This window comes from Bos grunniens, chromosome 13, assembly GCF_055505025.1.
Source record: "Bos grunniens cultivar Pamir isolate PY7600 chromosome 13, Bosgru_T2T1.0, whole genome shotgun sequence".
NCBI lineage: Eukaryota > Metazoa > Chordata > Mammalia > Artiodactyla > Bovidae > Bos > Bos grunniens.
Window position 1 is genome coordinate 7,961,902 of NC_141177.1, and position 23,460 is coordinate 7,985,361.

The window sequence follows — 23,460 nt, forward strand, 5'->3', positions numbered from 1 at the left end:
TTCCCCGTGTTTTCTTATTTTGGGTCAAGAAAATAAAATCGATATCTAAGTAACCTTAAAAAAAAAAAAAAAACTCAGCCTGCACAATCTAAAAATTTGGAATGTTTCCACCAGGACTGCAGACATCTCTGAAAGCCTCAAGATCATCAGAGTAAGACCCACATTTGCCATTTTTAAGGTGAGGTATTTGGTAACAGCATCTGTGAGAATTAGCTAAGAGGGACTTTTTGACATAAGTCAAACAATGACATTTAAAACTCACGTTAAAGCAATTACCGTGTGGAATTTTTCTGTGTTTTTCCCATTTCTCAAACAGAAGTGTATATGTTTTCAGCATAGTTTCTTGCTGTAATTTTCTTTCTTGGCAAATCCACATCTTAACCATGAAACCCAAAGTATGCACGCTACAGAAACAATAATGGTTGAAACAGACTCGGCCGTCTCTGGCATGATTTTTCTTAACAAAATTAAAACGTCTTTTGGCTAATATACTGTACATTTCAGTTATGAAAGACCATTCTTGGGAGATGAACAGAAAAGAAAGGGGAATTGACAGATTCAGCTGATGCGAGACAAAAGTAAAACAGTAGTCTAACCCTCCAGTTCCTCATTCTTTCGGAGAAAAAAAATGTCGATTTTAACATTTTTTCCTTTAGTTAAATTCACAGAGAGCCGACAATTTTCCTCCAAATGATTATAAGTACATGGATGCAGATATGTTAAAGCTGGGAATGCACGGACCTAAAAATCTAACTTTACTAGATCTTCAAAAGGAAACTAAAGGGGAAAAACCCAAACCATTGAAACCACATCTGTTTTCATGTTATTGACACAATACTACGGATACTAAGAGAGAAAATAATTTCTAGCCTCTTTCAAATCTTTCGTTCAAGTTTAAATAGGCATTATTAGGCAAAGACAATTGGCATGTGCACATTCTCAAAACTGGTGAGAAGTAAACCTGCTTCCTTGACTGCCTGTTCCTCTGAGCTCCTGTTGTAAATTTCTGTGTATGTATATCTGAGAGCAGAGGCAGCCTTTGCAAAAACATATAAGCAGTTACTGCTGCACCCTAACTAGTATCACCAGATGGGCGATGACACGCAAGACAAAGTCCTGCTTTCTACAGACCTGGGTCTATGTGCAGAGACCCCTTCATCCATCCCTCCAGGCTCCATCCCAAAGTGGGGGCCCTCTCAGCCCTTGCCTGACCCTCAGGCTGCCTGTCCCAGATTCAGGCAACCGCCAAGCCTCCCTTAACCTTCAAAGTGGCAAAGATAAATCGCTCTGGTTACCTGACTCTTGGGACCACCTGTTCCAAATTATTCTTCGAACTCCAAATGTTTGTATTTCAACCTCCAAACAACAACCCACCCATAGCGATCCAGCACCTTCCAGTAAACTGGATTTGGACAGCCTACCGTAATGTTTTCGGGCCTTGCCACTGCCGGTAAATTTATTGACTCTTTTTAGGAACTGAAATGCATAGCGTTATAGTATTGAAGGAACAAATCAAATTAGTCCTTGTAAATAAACTTTTTTTTTTCCTTTATAGACCATATACAACCTGCTAAATATCATGGTTCACCAAGGCCCAGATTTGTGTTTTCCAAACACTTAGTGTGCTTTTTCTATCATTTAGGACAGTGGCAAAAAAACATCAGGGCACAATCAGAAAATCATTGTGCTCAGGGCATTTAAAATGATCCAAATTCAGCATCTCTTTTCAAAGGGAAACGAGAGCAGAAATATTCTCGGAGGCAAGGTTTTCACAGCCCCGTCAGTAGAAGGCTAAAGGCCTAGATTCTGGCCCACGCGCCCTTCAGCTTTGTCAGACATTTGACTTGTGACTCCGTTTCTTTGTTAACGAAGTTGGGAAAATTAATAATAGTAACCATACCTAACTCAAAATGTTGTCAGAGCCATCCTGAAAAATACATGTCAAGAGTTGACTTCAGGCCTGGCATACAAATGCTCGGTTATTTTCATCATCACTATTAATACAAGGACAGAAATTAAGCAGAGAGAAATGACAAAGCGATCGATACCAAGGGAGCAAAAGAAAGAAAAAAAGCAGCCAAAAAAATAAAATGTAAAGCCTATGGCTTTCTTCGTCCTTTTCCCCTCCATCCACCTGGCCGGCACTCTCGTATCTTGGAATTGATTCTAAATCACACACAACAAAGAACTAGTTCTGGCCCCTCCGATTCATTTCCAGCAAGACAGTGGGTCTAACTAAGACAGTCATTTCAAGTATTTGTCACCTGACTGAGGGGGTTTATCCTCGGATTAGAAGAGGTGTTAGTTAAACACCATTAGGCCAGTTACGATCTTCAAATAGGAAAATGAAGCATTGTCTCTGGCGAATTCTCGCTAATTGCTTCCCTACCAGAGCCTTCTTTTTGTTTTGTATGTTTGGGACTTTTGAACAGCCACAAATGGCAGGGGGACAAAAAGTGGGCCCTTCGGAAAGCTGTTATGATATAGGGGGTTGGGGGTCAGAGAGGAAGGTGGGGAGTGAGGGAGGCGTTGTGGGGCGGGGAGTGAGTGGATATGTGTGTTTTCTGTCAACAGGCCGTGTCTTCTCAGCTCTGGGGTTAATTCTCTGTAAAGGGATTCCTTTTGAGCCGAGTCCACCGACTTCTTTTTCAGAGCAGCTAGCTTGGAAAAAAAGTTTCCTTCCACCAACAAAACTCAATCTTGGCAAGAGGCAGAAGGTTCAGCCTTCGGAGGTAACTGAATAACCAGCCACTTCATCTCCGCAAACCAACTCTCCCCCGCCACAACCCCACCCTGCAGATAAGGAGAAACTACATCAGGAGAAAGAAGTAAAAAAATCTTTAAGGGGAAAAAGTTATCCTCTCCTGGAAGGAATTGACGTCAGGCCAAAGAACCCTGCATTTTATCTGTGCCTAGTGGAGAGAAAGCCTTCTGACCCAGTCTCCATGCGCATGCGCGTACACACACACACACACACACACACACACACACACACACACACACACACACACACACACACACACACACACACACACACACACACACACTCCAACACTCATCACTACACCTCAGACCTGTGGCCACTGCCTAATACTTATGGTTTTCCTTCTTCCCTGAGCATTTTTATGCTAAGGAGGCCTGTCCTCAAAGACAAAACTCAACCCCGGATACAACCCACCTCCTTGGAGAAAAGAAGGCACCGTGTGTGGTGTGCTTGGATATTGAGGGCCAGGCAAAAAAAAAAAATCCAAACAAGATATTCCCACTTCCTTCATTTTTTCTTGACAGCCATGGGCTCTTTCTGCAGAGAGAGGCATCTGTCATGAGCTGCCGGGAACCCCACTTATGCAGCATAACGGCCTGCGATTTTATTATACAAGGAGTTTATTGCTGGCCTAATTAGTTTCAAACTGGGCATTCCAGCTGAGGACACCTAAAAAACATCTGGTGGAAGGAGTAAGAATGAGTCCTCGTTTTTTGGAGCTGGTTACGGTTGGCTTTCTGCATAACTCTGGTCTCCTGCGCCTGACACAAGTTATCTTTGGAAAAGTAACTGAAAAAATAAGGAAACGGTTTCTTCTTTGTGGGAAAGGAGTCATCTTGTCCTGGGGGAACCAAAAACGTCTTAAAGTGGACGTGCCTGAATTGTGGATACTTTTCCCCAAGCTGCCCAGGATCTCAGTAGCTCGCTCAACCTAATTCAAAATGTACTCAGCTGCACCACAAAGCATTTATTTTGTTTTTGGTCTTTTGTGTGAGTGTGTGTGTGGAGGACTCTTTTGCTCTCCCAACAGCAGCTAGCATTTTATCAATTTATCCGTCTGGAACAAGGCTTGCGATCTTTTACATGCAATTTAAAGCAGAAGTAATACTGCGTATTTGAAACAGCGTGTCTTGGGTGTTTTTGCCAAATGGTAATCCTATAACAAGTCAACAAATCATATTTCTTTATGATGTGTTTAATACAACACAAAAGGCATGAAAAGAAGATTCTAAAACACCAGGGCTGAAAACATCTGTTTTTCTAAATCTCAAAGTATTGGGATAATAACATTTTGTTGTATTGTCTTTAGCTATTTCATATTAGGAAAGATGTATGTGTTTATAGAATATTCTCATACATACAGTCACTATACTCAATAGATGAGCTATTTTCAAGACAGGAAAAATGCTGAGACCTTTAAGGTAAAATAGTTTATCATATTGTGAACCTACAGTTACAAGACTGGAGTGACTAACTAGGTATGGGACACATGAAGTGCTTTTTTAAAAGGTCAGGTCCCTTCAGATCTAGCCACATAGGTCGAAACTGCAAAATTTAGAATTTCCTCAAAAGGCAAGGAGATTTGGGATACAAACAGGAGTTTATGCTTAGTCTAAAGTAAGATTCATACTGTCGGCATTTGTTACATAAATTACTAATTAAGTTTTCCTAGTCTGAGTATGTCTAAATGCAAGGAAGTATAAAGTTTAAGGGGCTTAAAGTGATGGGGAGAGAAAGGTGGGGGAAAAAAACGAAACTTTCTTGGGCAAAAAAAAAAAAAAAAAATCTTGCCTGAAGATTTTTTCACAATCATTATTTTAAAAAGGAGGTTCTCCTCTCCGCCTCCAACTCCCCTCCTCCACCCCGCCGCCCCCCAAAGGACCATAGGCTGGTAAGGCGGCTACTAGCTCAGACTAGAAGTAGAAATTTCACTCAAGCAGGAAAGGGCTCGCGAAATGAACAGATTCGGCTTGAAATACAATTGTCCGCTGGTTATAATTTCCTTTGGAAGGGAGCGCCCTAACTCAAACCTAATTCAGCACTCAGATTCTCACTTGATGTTTGTAAATCATTCTACCTTGCCTCTGCCTTGCCCACAACACCCAGCTCCGATGCTCACTCATTCCACTGCGCCCCGTAATTAAAAGGTACCTCCACCAGGGGTGATTTATATATACCTCAAGGTTATTTTTAAAAAAGTAATTCGAAAGATTACGTTGCATTTCGGGGGAAGAAAAGAAAAAAGTTATCCATAAAGTCGCAGCATCAGTCTTGCTTTTTAAAGAGCAAGCGTGCATGCTGTCAACTCTTAGCCCCAGTGAAGCTTCGAAGCTTCGCTAAAGGAAAGTAGGAACCTTAAACCGTCAAAGCGCTTCCCTTTCACGCAGCTGAGAATTTCGCGTATTGAGGATTTGGGGATGCGAAAGTTTTTCCCGGTCAAGCTTTCCTAACATTTCTTAATTGTATAACCTATTTGTTTGGGGACAGGAGATAGATTTAAGAGCCATCACGGCCGTTTAAACCCCAGGCTGCTCTCCTAAAAAAAAAAAAAAAAAAAGCAACAACCCCATTCCATTCTCCGCTTTGTCCCATTACAGCAAACTCTCGCTTCCTTCTAAACATCCTTCTGATGTAAAGTTTTCTAAGTTTCAGCTCCACCTTCAGCTAGCGCCCGGACGCCGGTTCCGGTACAAAGCCCGGAGAGCTGGACCATAGCTGGCCGAGCGCAGATGGATTTTTTTTTTTTTTTTTTTTAAGAGATACAGCTAGAAAAAGGTTCAGGGGGCCATTCCAGCCCCATCCCTGGGATTCCAGCCATTTGCTCCGTTACCCCATTACCAGCGCCCGAGGGCGTGAGCTTGGCTCCCGGCTCCAGGCGTCTCTGGGTCCGATAAGCGGATCGCCGCTCATCGCTAACCACCCGGGCCATAAAACGAACCAAATGCGGAGGACCCCGGCGAGTCTGAGCGTCATGCACTTGTCCCGCGCTGGAGCGCACACTTTAGGGTCGTGGCCTTCCGGGCGAAAGGGGAAACTGAGGCCCCGGGACCGGCTTTCCCTAGATCTGCGCGCTCTCCCCGCTGCCGTGTGCCTGAGACACCCTGGGAGCCCCGGACGCCGCGACCCTGCCGGTGCGCCCTTGAGGGCCCCGACAGCTGCGGAGGCCCCGGCTGGCCGAGTGCGAGAGAGAGGCTCCAGGCCAGGGGGTCCGGGTCAACACCAGCGAATCCCCGCAGGCAGGCCCGGGCTGGGCGCCGCGGGCGGTACTCACCGCGCGCAGTGGAGAGGGCGCCCGGGCGCGGCGCGGTGCCGGCGACCAGGCGGGCGCGGGTCGGACGCGGCCGGGCTGACTGCGGCGGGCACGTTGCTGCCTCTGCTGCCGCCACTGCCTCCGCCTCCTGGGCTGCCGCGGCCGCTGCCTGCGCGGGGAGGACCGGCCCCTTCCCCTCCCTCGGCCGGGCCCTCCCTCTGCCCCCGCCCGGGTCCCCGCGCCGCGACGTGGGCGCGTGGGGGCGCCGAGGCGCGGCGCCGGGCTCCGCGGGCGCGCACACCCCCGGCGGCTGAACGCGGGGCGCGGGGCTCCGGCCCTGCAGCTGCCTCGGCGCAGCCCTCGGCGCCTGCCGCCCAGCCGGACGCGCTCGCTCCAGCCGGTCCTAGAGGAGGCGAGGTCTCAGCCTCCTCCCCACCCACCGACACCCACACCTCCTCTTTCGGCAACCCAGGCGCGGCCCCCCCAGAAGAGAAAGACTGCTTGGAAGGGACCTCAAGGGTGACACTGCATTCACTCATTCAGCCACCTCTTCATTCATTCCACATCTGTGGACCATCTATGTGCCAGGTACAGCTCTTGGGAGATTCAGCTAGAACAAGTCAGACTAGTTTTGTTCCTTCCCGGAACTTAACTGGGAGACCGTAAACAAACAATCAAGTAAAGAATCAAGTCAATTTCAGAAAATTATAATTATTATGGCGGAGGGGAAGTATGTGCTGGGGCAAGGGAACAGGAATCTTGGCTGGAGTAGTCAGGGAAGACCTCCCTGAGGAGGTGACGTCCGTATGATGAGAAAATGTCATTTCTGAAGATATCTGTGGGAGGAGAGTTGGAGGATCTCCTTTGACCTGTTTTACATGTAGGAGGAACCGAGGTCCCAAGAACTTAACTGGCTTACCTAAAGTCTGGTATAATGCCCTCCACACATACCCTTAAATGAAGGCACCCCACTTCATCCTCTCCTCTTTCAATCTTCCCCATAATAAACTGTCATGAACAGAGCCTGTACAGCATTTTTTCTTCCTCTCACCCACTTTCTAATGTTCAGGAAGCCCTTTATAAGCACCCAGGCTGCTTCAATCTGAAAGCAATGTCAACCACTGCCATTTGTTAAGCTCAAGCAATCATATTTTTCTGGGATCAGGATGCCCAGATAAATGTGAATTATAGAAAAACAGAACTAACTTTTAGTATAAGTATGTCCTCTGCAATAGGTGACACATACTTTTACTAAAAATGTATTCACTTTTCTCTGAAATTTCAATTTAACTGGATGTCCATATTTTTATTTGCTATATCTGGCCTCCCTACATCCATCCAGTTTGCAGGACATTTCCTTGTCTCCTCTGATCCCCCAAAGAGACCAGAAGGTAGATGCTGCTAGCATGCCTATTCTTTAATTTTTAAAAAAAATTTTTAATTTGGCTTCCCTGGGTCTTAGTTGTGGCACAAAGGATCTTCAATCTTCGTTGCAGCATGTGGGATCTAGTTCCCTGATCAGGGATGGTACTGCGGCCCCCTGCATTGGGAACTTGGAGACTTAACCACTGAACCCACCAAGGAAGCCCCTAGCATGCCTGTTTTACAAATGATCATCTAAGCTCAAAGAGAAGGCAGAAAATGTCTGAGTCAGGGTTGAAGTTCAGATCAAGCTGACTTCAAAGCGCTTGCTCTCAAGATATAAAGCCTGTAACTCCACCTGTGGGGTTACTGGGAAGACAGTGAAACTTAACCCTTGGGTCCCTTACTTGCTATGCCTCTTTGTAAGGCCCTGACAGGGACCTAGAAATCTATTCATGGGTCACCTGTTCATGTGAAATTTACGAAAGTTGTTTGCTTTTGTTAGTGGCAAGCGGCAGAGCCCACCATCTCTCTCCACTCTGATTCCCCCTGGAGCACTTGACCTTGAGTAGGGTGTATGGGAGTGGCCACTGGCATCTCAGAGATCCAGCGGAAGGGAAGAGGAGTTGGGAATTTGTGATGTTGGTGGAATTCTTCAGCTTCTTAAAATATGCCTGTCGTGATTTCTTTTTTTTTTTTTTTTTTAATAATTTTATTTATTTTATTTTTGGCTCTGCTGGGCCTTTACTGCTGCACAGACTTTTCTCTAGTTGTGGCGAGCAGGGGTTACTCTCTAGCTGAGGTGTGCAGGCTTCTCATTGCGGTGGCTTCTCCTGTTGCAGACCACGAGCTTTAGGCCATGCAGACTTCCGTGGCTGTGGCTCCCAGGCTCTAGAGCACAGGCTCAATAGTTGTGACGCACAGGTGTAGTTCCTCTGCAGCATGTGGGATCCTTCCAGATCCGGGATCGAACCCATGTCTCCTTCATTTGCAGGTGGATTCTGTACCACTGAGTCACCAGGGAAGCCCCTGTTGTGATTTCTTAATTCAAAGAAATTTCGTACCTAATTTCAGACTCATAATTTCGTATTCTTTTTCTTAAGTAAAAGGCCCTCAAGTTGTATAAGCAGCGGGCCCTGCTCTACCAGGAGCCACCTCTGGTCAAAACTTACTCCATCCCTTTTCTGCTCCCCAAAATTCAGGCATGCGAATCTATTAATATTCAGTGAACACGGTTATTCTCCTCCAGTGACAGGGCTGAGGTTAGATTTCCTGTTTCTGGATGAAGTTAACTCTCCTGCTTTCTAGCTGCAGGATGTATATGTGTATTTGGCCTTGACTTTCTCATGTCTAAAATGGAGATGGTGACTTACATGTGTCCTACTCTTTGCGATGCCATGGACTGTAGCCCATCAGGCTGCTCTGTCCAGGGGATTTTTCAGGCAAGAATACTGGAGTGGGTTGCCATTTCCTTCTCCAGGGGATCTTCCCCACCCAGAGATCAAACCTGGGTCTCCTACATTGCAGGTAGATTCTTTACCAAATTAGCCATCAGGGAAGCCCTGGAGAAAACAGTACCCATCTTACATTATTATTGGGATGATTCACTGAGATCATGTTCCTGAACCTGTGACTGTAGTTGGGCACGAGCATTGTTCTATATATATTGATATTACTGTACAAACTTTGCTTCCCATAGCATCTTTGCAAAAAGTTCTAAGTCATAATAGACTGAGCATCTTAATGCTCTCCAGAGGTGTTTAATTTATCTGGGTCCACAAGCCTTCATAGAATGTTGTTTAATTTATTTTTTAAAGATATTTGTTTATTTGGCTGCATTGGGTCTTAGTTGCATTATGCGGGAGCTTTCTTTGTGGATTCTCTAGTTGTGGTGCTTGGGCTCTGTAGTTGCACGTGGGATCTTAGTTCCTGACCCGGGATCAGACCCACGTCCCCTGCATTGCAAGGCAGAATCTTGATCACTGGACCTCCAGGGAAGTCCTAGAATGTTGTTTAAATAGTGGCAGTAAGCAGCCTTTTTTTTTTTTCTAAAGTAAAAGAATGGAGTAGACTGGAATAGAAAATATCAAGTGAACTGCATGCAGAGTAAGACTGTGTGTGTGTGTGTGTGTGTGTGTATACTGGGTCAGGATGTGAAATGTGTTCCTTCTTGCAAATGGTGGGCAAAATGGTGATGAACACTTATTAACCAAGAGTACTCAATGGAATACAAAGGGTTAATCTATTCCTACCTGCCTTCGCCTTCTCAACTCTTTCACTAGAATCTGGCCCATTATCTCATAAATCGAAGCCACACCCTATGGCCCCCAGAGACAGAAACAGGAGGCAGGTGCTTATTAATTTTATTTTTTTCCTTCTCTTAGGGCAGTGGTTCTCAACCCTGGCTTGCACATTAGAATCTCCAGGGGAGCTTTTAGAAATCCCCATGTTGAGGCCTCACCCCAGACCAATTAAACCAGATTCTCTGGAGGAGGGACTGAGGCATCAGCATATTTTTTTAAGGTTCCCAGTGATTCTAGTGTGCAGCGGAGGGTGAGAATCCCCATGTTTGGGAGAAAAAGGACTTGATCACAGATTCACAGCAGATGAGATGGAAACTCAGATAAGATTTAAGGCACCCATTTCTTACTCAAGATCACTTAAAATCCAGCCCCCTTCCTATGCAGGAGCACTTCTTTCCTGTCCCTCTTTCCCTTGATTTCTTCTTGATAACTATTTGTCCTCATTTTATAATGACCAGAAAAATAATCCCAGACAAAATCTGAAAATGCTAACCATAACACAGATTCTTTGGAGTGTAGACCACAGGCATGCCTAACCTGGAGTAAAGTATTTTTTCCCCTAAAATCTTCCAAGTATAAATGTCCTCTGAAGCCAGAAGACCAGCTTAACTTTGAAAACAAAAACTTCACAAGGCTTTCAACATGTATATACATATCCTACAAACACATACGCACTCACCATGCCAAATCATGCCTTATTCTAATCACATTCCTTTCCCATCTGTAAAAATCTCCTCTACAGAAAAAGCATCGTTTTTTTGTTTTAATGCATTCGTTTAAACCTTGACTTTTTCCAAAAAGGACTTGAGGTTGCATGCAAAAACATATATGTGGCAGCAGAATGAGAAAACAAGAAAAGCAGGTGAAGGGGAAACATGGAGAGGGAAAGAAAAGGCACTCAAGGGTGAGATTTGCATAAATATGTAGGGTAGGAGGTTCTGAGCACTTCTTGTTGGCGGACTGAGAATTAGATGCTGAGCTTCCTGGCAGTCAATGCAAAGGGGAAAATGCAATCGATTATATGAGTGGCTTTCAAACTTTATTGAACTCAAAAGTAAGCATATTGTGCTTGCTTTGGTAGCACGTATTCTAAAATTGGAATGATACAGAGATTAGCATGGCCCCTGGACAAAGATGATGTGCAAATCTTTGAAGCATTTCATGTTTTTAACATGAATTTAAAAGAAAAAAAAAAAACAAGCATGGCAATCGGTGGTTAGGACTCCTTGCTTTTGCTGCTGAGGGCCCGGGGTTCAGTCCCTGATTGGGGATCTAGGTTCCCACAAGCCACACAAGGGTACATAGAATCTCCATATGGAAATCAGAGTTGAAAAATCCCAGCCGCCTGCCTTGCACCTTTCTCCTGTGGGTACTTGTAAAGGGTCTTGAAGAAGCATCCAGAGCTCTGCAGAGTCAAGATCGGAAGCCATGGATTTCAAAGTGCTTCGCTGGGTTCATGATCCTCAGAGCCTGTAAGACAGAAACTAACAGAACTACTTGAACAAATCAGAATGCTTTCTGATACTGGGACAGGAGAGAGTGGAATGGGCACTATTTGTAATAAAGCATGTTTGGGATTAGCACATGCAAACTAGTATATGCAAGATGGATAGACAAGGTCCTACTGTGTAGCACGAGGAGCTACATTCAATGTCCTGTAATAAACCACAGTGGAAAAGAATATGAAAAAGAATATATATAACTGAATCACTCTGCTGTACACCAGAAGCTAGCACAACATTGTAAATCAACTATGTTTCAATTAAAAAAAACAGAAGCAAACATCAGGACTTCCCTGGTGGGTCCAGTGGTTAAGACTCCAACCTGCCAATGTAGGGGGCACAGGTTTGATCCCTGGCTGGAGAACTAAGATCCCCCATACTGTGCAGCATGGCCAAAAGATTTTTAAAAATCAAATCAATTATAGCATAAACCAGGACTGCTCCAGGCAGACTGGGACAGATGGCCACCCTGCCTAAACAGAACGACTTGGATATGTCCTGAGGACAAAGACATGTGAAGCTCCATCAAGTGATCACACAAGAGGCGGTGACAGCTTCCATGAGTAGACCAGGGGCTGTGAGCAATCCTCCTTGAAATTACAAAATCATCAACCTAACACTTCCTGATGTGGGTTGGGGCATTCCATCCACATCTCTGACAAGACCCCAGTCAGCACTCTGGGTCAGATCTATAGTTATTATGCAATATCACTGTGCTGAAAAAGGGTGCCCCGTACTGGGTGGGCTGACTTGATGGATTCCTACAAGCACATCAAGAGTATTTTCCCTGAAAGTCTGCAGTTCCTTATCTCTCACTCTGCTGGAATCTCTAGAATATCTGCCAGGGACCTCTTTGGCAGTCTGCTGAAGTCCAAGGACATTTACTCAGAAAAATGCTTGTATATATACAGAAATGCATATAACGCACATGTGGTGCTAGAAAACTGAATAATGATAAGAAACAATTTCTTATTTCTTACTGATAAGAAAAAGATTACCTCACATTGTTCACAAAAATTAACCCAAAATGGAAAAAAAAAAGTAACCCAAAGTGGATTAGAGCCCTAAAAGGAAAGCTTAGAACCGTAAATCTTCCAGAAGACAACACAGGGAGAAAATCATTGCAACTCTGAGGTCGGCTAACATTTCTTAGAGCACTGAAAGTACCAACCATGAACATCAGTAAACTGAGCTACATCAAAGTATAAAACCTTTTGTTCTTCAAAAGACAAAACTGAGAAAATGAAGAGCAAGCTACAGAATGGAAAAAATATAATACTTCTATCAGACAGACATAAAAATATAAGGGAAATATAACAATATATGAAGAACTTGAACAACTCAATAACTTTTCCAAAACAATTTAAAAAATGGGTACAACTTCTGAACAAACACTTCAGAGAAGATACATGAATAGCCAATAGGCACAAAAATAGATGCTCAACATCATCAATCATCATGGAAACATAAATTAAAAAATATAATGAAATACCACTATGTAGTCATTAGGTTGGCTAAAATTGAAAAGACTGACTATACCAAGTGCTGACAAGGATATGGAGCAGCTAAACTCTTATCCATGGCTAGTAGGAATGTAAAATGGTACAACCACTCTGGAAAACTGTTTTGCAGTTTCTCAAAATGTAAAACATCTCCCAGTCATGTGACCCAGCCATCTAACACCCAAGGGAAAGGAAAACACAAATCCACACAAAGATTTGTATGTGAATGTTGATAGCAAGTTTATTTGTAATTGCTAAGAATTGGAAACAGTGAAACTATTCATTAGCAGGTAAATGAATAAACAGATTGTGGTATATCCATGCAGTGGACTGCTGCTGCTGCTGCTGCTAAGTCGCTTCAGTCGTGTCCGACTCTGTGCGACCCCATAGACGGCAGCCCACCAGGCTCCCCCGTCCCTGGGATTCTCCAGGCAAGAACACTGGAGCGGGTTGCCATTTCCTTCTCCAATGCATGAAAGTGAAAAGTGAAAGTGAAGTTGCTCAGTCGTGTCCGACTCTTAGCGACCCCATGGACTGCAGCCCACCAGGCTCCTCCATCCGTGGGATTTTCCAGGCAAGAGTACTGGAGTGGGGTGCCATTGCCTTCTCCGAGTGGACTAGTACTCAGCAATAAAAGAAATGTACACACAGAACATAGATGAATATCAATATCATTATGCTGAAGGAAACTGCCAGACCCTCATTCACTCCATAAGGACTCAATGCATGATTCCAATTATATAAAATTCTCAAAAAGGCAAACTAATATACAGTGACAAAAAGCAAAGCAATGGTCACCTGTGGATGGGTGTGGCAGGAAGGATGGATTACACAAGAGCTCAAAGAAACTGTCGAGGATATGATGAGAAAGTCCAGTGTGGGGGGAGTTCCTTGGCAGCCCAGTGGTTAAGATTCTGCACTCCCAATGCAGGGGGATGAGATCAATCCCTAGTCAGGGATCTAAGACCCTGCATGCCATGTGGCAAACAAACAATAAAAGAAAAGTCCAGTTTGTGGATTGTATTGATGACTTCACTGTATATCTCTATCTATATATCTATACATCAAAAATGATACAATTAAACCCTTAAAATGTTCCCAAAGAGGTGACATGGTAAAGCGGTAAAGTATCCATCTGCCCATGCAGGAGATGCATGAGACTTGGGTTCAATCCCTGGGTCTGGAGGAAATGGCAACCCACTCCAGTATTCTTGCCTGGAAAATTCCATGAACAGAGGAGCCTGGCGGGCTACAGTCCCATGGGGTCACAAAGAGTTGGACAGTACTGAGCCACTGAGCACATACCTCCATAAAAATATTAAAATATTGTGACATAGTCATGTGAGTTCCTTTACTAATACATTAATAAAGGAGAAGGCCTTTAATTTTCATAATTTTGAAGTAATGCTGAATATAGAAGATATTTCAAGATGTTTGTTAACAACCATAATATGATATGAAAATGCCCATACTTCCTGCTGGTAACAGAGTTGAGGTCCTGTTCATCTGTTATGGTTTGTTGCCACATTCACATTTGAAGGGAGTGTTAATTTTCAGTTAGAGGTTGGTGAATATAAAGATACTTTTTTTAACATCCAAGTTTACAGACCCCCCTGAATTCTGCCATGCACCCCAAGTTAAGAAGTCTAGTTGGAAACAATCTCAGCTACTTGAGGGGAATAATTGCCCTAGAAGGTAAGCATCTTTAAACTCCAGAACAGTTCAGTTCAGTTCAGTTGCTCAGTCATGTCTGACTTTTGGTGACCCCATGGACTGCAGCACGCCAGGCCTCCATGTCCATCACCAGCTCCCAGAGTTTACTCAGACTCATGTCCATTGAGTCGGTGATGCCATCCTGCCATCTCATCTTCTGTCATCCCCTTCTCCTCCTGTCCTCAATCTTTCCCAGCATCAGGGTCTTTTCAAATGAGTCAGTTCTTCACATCAGGTGGCCAAAGTATTGGAGTTTCGGCTTCAGCATCAGACCTTCGAATGAATATTCAGGACTGATTTCCTTTAGAATGGACTGGTTGGATCTCCTTGCTGTCCAAGTGACTCTCAAGAGTCTTCTCCAACACCACAGTTCAAAAGCATCAATTCTTCAGTGCTCAGCTTTCTTTATAGTCCAACTCTCACATCCATACATGACTACTACCATAGCTTTGACTAGATGGACCTTTGTTGGCAAAGTGATGTCTTTGCTTTTTAATATGCTGTCTAGGTTGGTCATAACTTTTATTCCAAGGAATAAGCGTCTTTTAATTTCATGGCTGCAGTCACCATCTGCAGTGATTTTGGAACCCCCAAAGTAAAGTCTGTCACTATTTCCATTGTTTCCCCATCTATTTGCCATGAACCGATGGGACCAGATGCCATGATCTTAGTTTTTTGAATGTTGAGCTTTAAGCCAACTTTGTCATTCTCCTGTTTCACTTTCATCAAGAGGCTCTTTAGTTCTTCATCTTCAAACTCCAGGAACATTTAGAGTGAATTATAGAAATAGCTGAAACGGGAAAGCAGTTTTATCAGGAAGCATATTTTAACTAAGGTTCATAAATAAATGTGGAAATACTCAACAAAGTCAAAATCATCATATTAATATTTTTTGTTAAGAAGGAAATTGTTCATATTTAGCAGTTTACATACTTTACGAGACTCATGTTTAAGTGACTTGGACCCATCAGAGTAGGATGTTGGTCAGACTTGTTAATTATCATGTTTAATGTTATTGAAGCACTGCTTAAATGTGAAATTTGTAAGTCAAAGTTGCACTAAGTTTATCTGTAATCATTTAGAACACATAAGAGAATTTAAGGTTTTCTGTATAAGTGTTATCTATTAGATTTATAAACCTGATTGAGAACTTCTCTGGTGGTCCAGTGTTTAAGAATCTGCCTGCCAGTGCTGGGGAGGTTTGATCTCTGATCTGGGACCATCCCACATGCCACGGTACAACAAAGCCCGTGTGCCACAGCTGCTGAGCCCGGGCTCGAGAGCCCTTGCTCTGCAACAAGAGAAGCCACTGCAATGAGAAGTCTGCACACAGCAGTGAAGAATAGCCCCTGCTCCCCGAAACTAGGGAAAACCTGCGCACAGCAACGAAGACCAAGCATGGCCATAAATAAATAAAGAATAAAATAGAGTCACTCTCTCTTTAAAAAAAAAAAAAAAAAAAAGAATGGACTGAGAAGTAGAAATATTGAACAGTTAAAGTACTTGCAAAGAAAATCCAGGATATCAAATTTAGAAATGCAATTTCAAGTGTTTTAAGGCATTTAATTAGTTACGTTTTAAGTGGGACCAAATATTAATCCATGACTTCCTTAAAAACACTGGCTGAATTTTGTTATTTTGTTCTTAGAGCAATAGATTTGAAAAAGGAAACTTAAAAACCCAAGGGGGAGAAACTAGGTTTGGTAAGTTGTAACTTTAGTAATTCAAAATTATTTCCTAGAATTTGTGTACAGCTTATTCAGTACACAAAAAACCACTCAAACACATGTATAGCAGTATGGATGACTGAAAATGGAATGAGCCGCAGGAAATCCAGGATCCTGCTCTCATCTCATGTTTAGTTTTGACCTAAGTGTCCCCCTGTCCCCTTATTTGGGCCTCTGCCATGAAGGAATTAGCCACAAACACAAGAAAATTCTTTTTAGTGACCTAAGGAGAGGAAAGGTCATTCGTTACACTCGGATTAGGAAAAAATTTAAAATACTCAACCACTTAATTTTTCAAAACAGTGGAATCTAAACAAAAGCTATACTGGTGAACAAATGCAGATTCATTGCCAAAACCCCAGTTGGTTTGGACAACATTTCTTCCTGGTTCCTTCAACGGAGCTGAATCCCTTGGCCTTCCCTCTCCAACAGTGTAGAAAAGTCTCAAGGGGAATAAAATAGTTGTACTATAAACGTTCTTAACAATCTACAACAGTAATGGCAATTAAATACCCATATACAAAATTTCCTCCTTGTAGAATTACTGGGAAGATCAAGTAAAATAATATTTTTATAATCCCCCCAGTTGGAATCTTCTTTTACCAGATAATTTTCTTTTAGAATTTAATAATTGCATTGTTTTGGCTGTTGTGACAGAAAGACATTCCCCCAAAGTGGCTTTTATTCAATACGCTTCTCTTTCTCTTGCTTAAAAGTCTGGGTAGGCAGTGGATGGCTGGTTTGATAGCTCCACCGTCATGGGACCCAGGGTCCTTCTGTTTTTTCTGCTCTGCCATTGACAGGTGGCTTCCATTTTACAGTCCAAGATGGCTGCTCTAGTGCCAGTAATCACATCTGCATTCCAGTCAGCAGGAAGAGGGGAAAGCGCCGTAGGGCTCATTCTTTTCTCCTAAAGGATCTGCGCAGAAGTTGAACACATCACCTCCTTCACATTCTATTGACCAGAATTTAATGATATAACTATGTCTAGCTCCATGGGAGTTTGGAAAATGTGGATTTTATTTTTATTTAGGCAGATAGATAGTGCCGAACTAAATACAGTTGGCCTTTGAATAATGTGAGGGTTAGGCATGCTGACCTAGTCAAAAATCCAAGTATAACTTTACAGTGGGTTGTCCGTATCTGTAGATTCAACCAACCGGATTGTATGGTACTGTAATATGCTATTTATTGGAAAAAATCCATGTATAAGGGGACCCATTGCAGTTCAAACCCATGTTGTTCAAGGATCAGTTGTATTCTATTACTAAGGTAGGAAGACATACTGAGTGACAGCAGTCTCTGCCACATTCAATGCTTGACTATAGGTTATTGAGTTTCGTGTGCATGATTTCTCTTGTGTAAAATCCCTTGTAAGTTCAAATTGGTGTGACCACTTAAGAGAAAAATTTGGAGATATTAATTAAAATGTAAAGAATAACCCAAGAATTCTATAATCTGTCTCCTCACTAGAGACCCAGGTTAAGGTAGTCTACAGTGAGCGTGTACAAAAAAAATTTAATCGAACCTTGTTTATAAGAATAAGCAGAAGGAAGCAAAAGGCAACTGAAGAGAAATGGCTAAGTGCCCTGGTGTATCCATATTTGACAGCATTTAAGAAGAAGGTGAATCTATATGTATGAGAAATGTAATTTATGGGATGTCACAAATAATATGAGTGACAGTATTTATGTATGATAAAAAGAATAAACAAAAGATAAACTGACAAAGCTTTAGGTAGAATTACCAAGAAAGAGCGCCAGCCTCCTCTGTGCATGGAATTCTCCAGGCAAGAATACTGGAATGGGTAGAAAAGGCTCAAATAAATAAAATCAGTAATGAAAAATGTTACAACTGATACCACAGAAACACAAAAGATCATAGGAGATGACTATGAACAATTACATGCCAACGCATTGGACAACCTAAAAGAAATGGATAAATTCCTAGAAACATACAACCTACCAAGACTTAATCATGATGAAATGGAAAATCTGAACAGACTGATTACTAGCAAGGAGACTGGATCAGTAATCAAAAACCTCTGAACAAACAAAAGTCGAGGACCAGATGGTGAATTCTACTAAACAGTCAAAGAAGAATTAATACCAATCCTTTTCAAACTCTTCCAAAAACAGAAGAGGAGAGAACTCCCCTAAATACATTTTAAGAGTCCAGAATTACCCTGATAAGAAAACCAGACAAGGATGGTACAAAAAAAGAAAAAGAAAATTACAGGCCAATATTCCTGATAAACTTAGTTGCAAAATCTTTAACAAAATATTAGCAAATTGAATTCAACAATAAATTAAAAGCATCATACACCATGATCAAGTGGGATTTACTCCAAGGATCCAAAGATGGTTTAACATCCACAAATCAATGTGATACACCACATTAACAAAATCAAGGATAAAAATCATATGATCACTCAGTAGATGCAGAAAAAGCATTTTCAAAATTCAACATCTATTTATGGTCAAAAGAAAACTCTCAACAATGTGGATATAGAGGAAATGTAATGATGTGATATGATAAAGGATATATATGATAAGCTCACAGCTAGCATCAAACTCAATGGTGAAAAGGTGAAAGCTATCTCTCTAAAATCAGGAACAAGACAAGGATGCCCACTCTTGCCACTTTTATCCAACAGTACTAGAGGTCATTGCTGTTGTTGTTGAATCACTAAATCATGTCTGACAATTTTATGACCTCATGGACTGCAGCCTGCCAGGGTCCTCTAATCCATGGAATTTCCCAGGTAAGAATACTGGAGTGGCTTGTCATTTCCTTCTCCAGGAGTTTTTCCCCACCCAAGGATCAAACCTGCGTCTCCTGCTAGCTGGCAGATTCTTTACCACAGAGCCATCAGAGAAGCCCATTGGAGTCATAGCCAAAGCAACTAGGCATAGATCAATAGAACAGATAGAAAGCCCAGAAATAAATCCATGGGTATATGATCAATTGATTTACAACAAAGAAGCCGAGAATATACAATGGGGAAAGGATATTCTCTTTAATAAAATAGTGTTGGGAAAACTGGAGAGCCACATGTAAAAGAATGAAACTGGAACCCCTACTGAAATGGCAACATACCGGATGCAAGAAACATGATTGTAAATCATGTATCCGATAAGGTGCTAATAACCAAAATATATAAAGAACACACATATACATACAACTCAACAGCAAAAAATCAAACAATTTGGTTAAAAAATGGGCAGAAGATTGGAATAGACATTTTTCCAAAGAAGATATCAGATGGCCAGAAGGCACACGAAAGAATGCTCAACATCACTCATCATCGGGGAGACGCAAATCAAAACCAAATGGGCTGTCACCTCACACTTTTCAGAAAGGCTATTATCAAAAAGACAAGCAATAACAAGTGTTGACGAGGATGTGAGTAAATTGTGCACTCGTGCACTCTTAGTGGAAATGACGTAAATTGGTGCAAGCACTATGGAAAACAGTATGTTGGGTCCTTAAAAAATTAAAAAAAAAATAGAACTACCATATGATCCAGCAATTAATTAAAAACAAATTGTAAAATGGTCATTTTTCAAAAAGGAATTATTTTAGGGTAAAATGATCTATGCAAATCACATAGCACAGACTTGGTACATAACACAGTGCTAGCTATCCTTGTTCTATTTTTAGGTATGAGATTTTCGGATAAAATCCACTTCCCAGGAGGTAGGATTCCTGGTTTTATCACTGCGTGCTGTGTGTCTGCCCCTATTTCTGATTTCCAGGGCTCCTCTAAAATGAAGGGGTTGGACTAGTCTTTCTCAGCATTAAAGTTTTTTTGACTTGAAATATTTGCAAAAGTCCTCGCAAATCAATTCTATTAGTTTTCTATTGCTGTACAGCCCCAGTTATCACAAACTACATGGCTTAAAACAACACACACTTACTAGCTCCGTTTCTGTGGGTCAGGAGTCCGGGTTCAGTTTCACTGAGTCCTCTACACATCTCACTGGGCCACAGTCAGGGTCTAGCCAGGCAGCGTTTTCACCCACAGGCTTAACAACTGGGGAAAGGACTTACTCCCAACCTCCTTCAGGTTTGTGGCACAATTCATTTCCCTGTGGTTGCATGACTGAGGCCCCAGCTCTTTAAAGGCCACCAACTGGAGGCCACTATCAGATCCCAGAGGCCACCTGCAGTTCCCTGCCACATTGTCCTCATCATAAGGGGTTCAGTTCACCATGGAGAGACCACATCCATCCTACAGAGTTCATGAGACAGGCTGAGACCAAGGACCTGGGACTCTTTGCTGCAGTGCTAGCACCTGGACAAACATCTCCTCTAGCAACAGAATACAAAGAAACTAAAGGGGCTAAATCAATCCCCTATGATTATACAGTGGAAGTGAGAAATAGATTTAAGGGACTAGATCTGATAGATAGAGTGCCTGATGAACTATGGACGGAGGTTTGTCCATTGTTCAGGAGACAGGGATCAAGACCATCCCCATGGAAAAGAAATGCAAAAAGCAAAACGGCTGTCTGGGGAGGCCTTACAAATAGCTGTGAAAAGAAGAGAAGCAAAAAGCAAAGGAGAAAAGGAAAGATATAAGCATCTGAATGCAGAGTTCCAAAGACTAGCAAGAAGAGATAAGAAAGCCTTCCTCAGCGATCAATGCAAAGAAATAGAGGAAAACAACAGAATGGAAAAGACTAGCGATCTCTTCAAGAAAATTAGAGATACCAAGGGAACATTTCATGCAAAGATGGGCTCGATAAAGGACAGAAATGGTATGGACCTAACACAAGCAGAAGATATTAAGAAGAGGTGGCAAGAATACACAGAAGAACTGTACAAAAAAGATCTTCACCACCCAGATAATCACGATGCTGTGATCACTGACCTAGAGCCAGACATCCTGGAATGTGAAGTCAAGTGGGCCTTAGAAAGCATCACTACGAACAAAGCTAGTGGAGGTGATGGAATTCCAGTTGAGCTCTTTCAAATCCTGAAAGATGATGCTGTGAAAGTGCTGAACTCAATATGCCAGCAAATTTGGAAAACTCAGCAGTGGCCACAGGACTGGAAAAGGTCAGTTTTCATTCCAATCCCAAAGAAAAGCAATGCCAAAGAATGCTCAAACTACCACACAACTGCATTCATTTCACACGCTAGTAAAGTAATGCTCAAAATTCTCCAAGCCAGGCTTCAGCAATACGTGAACCGTGAACTTCCAGATGTTCAAGCTGGTTTTAGAAAAGGCAGAGGAACCAGAGATCAAATTGCCAACATCTGCTGGGTCATCGAAAAAGCAAGAGAGTTCCAGAAAAACATCGATTTCTGCTTTATTGACTATGCCAAAGCCTTTGACTGTGTGGATCACAATAAACTGTGGAAAATTCTGAAACAGATGGGAATACCAGACCACCTGACCTGCCTCTTGAGAAACCTATCTGCAGGTCAGGAAGCAACAGTTAGAACTGGACATGGAGCAACAGACTGGTTCCAAATAGGAAAAGGAATACATCAAGGCTGTATATTGTCACCCTGCTTATTTAACTTATATGCAGAGTACATCATGAGAAACACTGGGCTGGAAGAAGCACAAGCTGGAATCAAGATTGCAGGGAGAAATATCAATAACCTCAGATATGCAGATGACACCACCCTTATGGCAGAAAGTGAAGAGGAACTAAAAAGCCTCTTGATGAAAGTGAAAGAGGAGAGTGAAAATGTTGGCTTAAAGCTCAACATTCAGAAAACTAAGATCAGGGCATCTGGTCCCATCACTTCATGGCAAATAGATGAGAAACAGTGGAAATAGTGACAGACTTTATTTTTTGGGCTCCAAAATCACCGCAGATGGTGACCGCAGCCATGAAATTAAAAGACGCTTACTCCTTGGAAGGAAAGTTATGACCAACCTAGATAGCATATTGAAAAGCAGAGACATTACTTTGCCAACAAAAGTCCGTCTAGTCAAGGCTATGGTTTTTCCTGTGGTCATGTATGGATGTGAGAGTTGGACTGTGAAGAAAGCTGAGCACTGAAAAATTGATGCTTTTGAACTGTGGTGTTGGAGAAGACTCTTGAGAGTCCCTTGGACTGCAAGGAGATCCAACCAGTCCATTCTAAAGGAGATCAGTCCTGGGTGTTCTTTGGAAGGAACGATGCTAAAGCTGAAACTCCAGTACTTTGGCCACCTTATGCGAAGAGTTGACTCATTGGAAAAGACTCTGATACTGGGAGGGATTGGGGGCAGGAGGAAAGGGGGATGACAGAGGATGAGATGGCTGGATGGCATCACCGACTCGATGGACATGAGTTTGAGTGAACTCGGGAGATGGTGATGGACAGGGAGGCCTGGCGTGCTGCGATTCATGGGGTCGCAAAGAGTTGGACACGACTGAGCAACTGAACTGAACTGAACTGAAAGGGGCTAAAAATAACCATACCTCTGTCCACTGGGGCAAATTATGTACAAGATAAAAAAGGCCACCAACGAACCCCCACTCCTGAGATGGCAGAAGCAAAAGCAGGGTTCTACCTGTGCCTGCACACACTGCCAGCAAGGGGTGGGCCACCTAAGCCACGCCTCTGGCCCCACCCACTGACCTGCTCCACCCTCTTAACCCTATTTAAGGGACGAGCCAGCCTTCTGCCAGGCCCAGCAGGGGTACCTGTTACTAGTTCTCCCTGTCTCATGCTACAGCATAAGGCCTTCCTGAATTTCTCATCTGGCCTCTTGCACATGCTAAGTCGCTTCAGTTGTGTCTGACTCTTTGCGACCCCATGGGCTGGAGCCCAGCAGGCTTCTCTGTCCATGGAATTCTCCAGGCAAGGGAGTGGGTATCCATTCCCTTCTCCAGGGAATCTTCCCCACCCAGGGATCGAACCCGGGTCTCCTGCACTGCAGGCAGATTCTTTACCGTCTGAGCCACCAGGGAAGCCCCAGCCTCTTAACAGTTTCTATAGAGGAAAGAGTGCAAGGACCTGGGTCAGTACCATTTGCACTCACTCTGGGGAGTTCATACTCACCATGGAGAGCTCACAGAGGTAAAGCTGTTTGCTTCAAGGCCAGAATCTCTCCCTCCTCTAGATCATGCTAGCAACAGAGTTCTCTCTCACACACACATGTAAAACCTTTATATACATATTTTATATAAAAATTCCTGTGAAGTTTTATATATGTAATAAAATATACTATTTACATTTATATAAATTATATGTGTATATATAAAATCATAGGAGTAACTCCCTTCACCTTTGCCATTTAATGTAACCTAATTAAGGGAGAGACGTTCCATCACCTTTGCCAAATTCTACTGGCTTGGAGGAAGTCACAGGGCCCCCGCCCCTGCAGG

At 42.8% G+C, this 23,460-nt stretch overlaps 1 protein-coding gene, 1 long non-coding RNA gene and 1 other non-coding gene across 5 annotated transcripts in view; 2 read left to right on the forward strand and 1 right to left on the reverse strand.

Annotated features, from left to right (window-relative positions):
* EYA2 (EYA transcriptional coactivator and phosphatase 2) overlaps positions 1-6,562 on the reverse strand; it is a 263,186-nt gene extending 256,624 nt beyond the window's left edge. The window contains exon 1 of one of the 2 annotated variants that reach the window (XM_086331564.1): positions 6,036-6,557. In XM_086331564.1, the coding sequence (XP_086187690.1) occupies positions 6,036-6,553 (518 nt within the window). In that variant the 5' untranslated portion in view covers positions 6,554-6,557. Of the gene's footprint in view, positions 1-6,035 lie in introns of both variants that reach the window. The other variant, XM_086331565.1, reaches the window with a different exon arrangement.
* Positions 6,477-23,460, forward strand: part of LOC147360077 (uncharacterized) — a 45,371-nt gene continuing 28,387 nt past the window's right edge. For both annotated transcript variants that reach the window (XR_015138947.1, XR_015138946.1), the window contains exon 1: positions 6,477-6,602. This is a non-coding gene — a long non-coding RNA (uncharacterized LOC147360077). The remainder of the gene's footprint in view (positions 6,603-23,460) is intronic.
* On the forward strand, positions 10,745-10,848 carry LOC147360078 (U6 spliceosomal RNA). Its single transcript, XR_015140094.1, has one exon. It is a non-coding gene; the product is annotated as a U6 spliceosomal RNA (small nuclear RNA).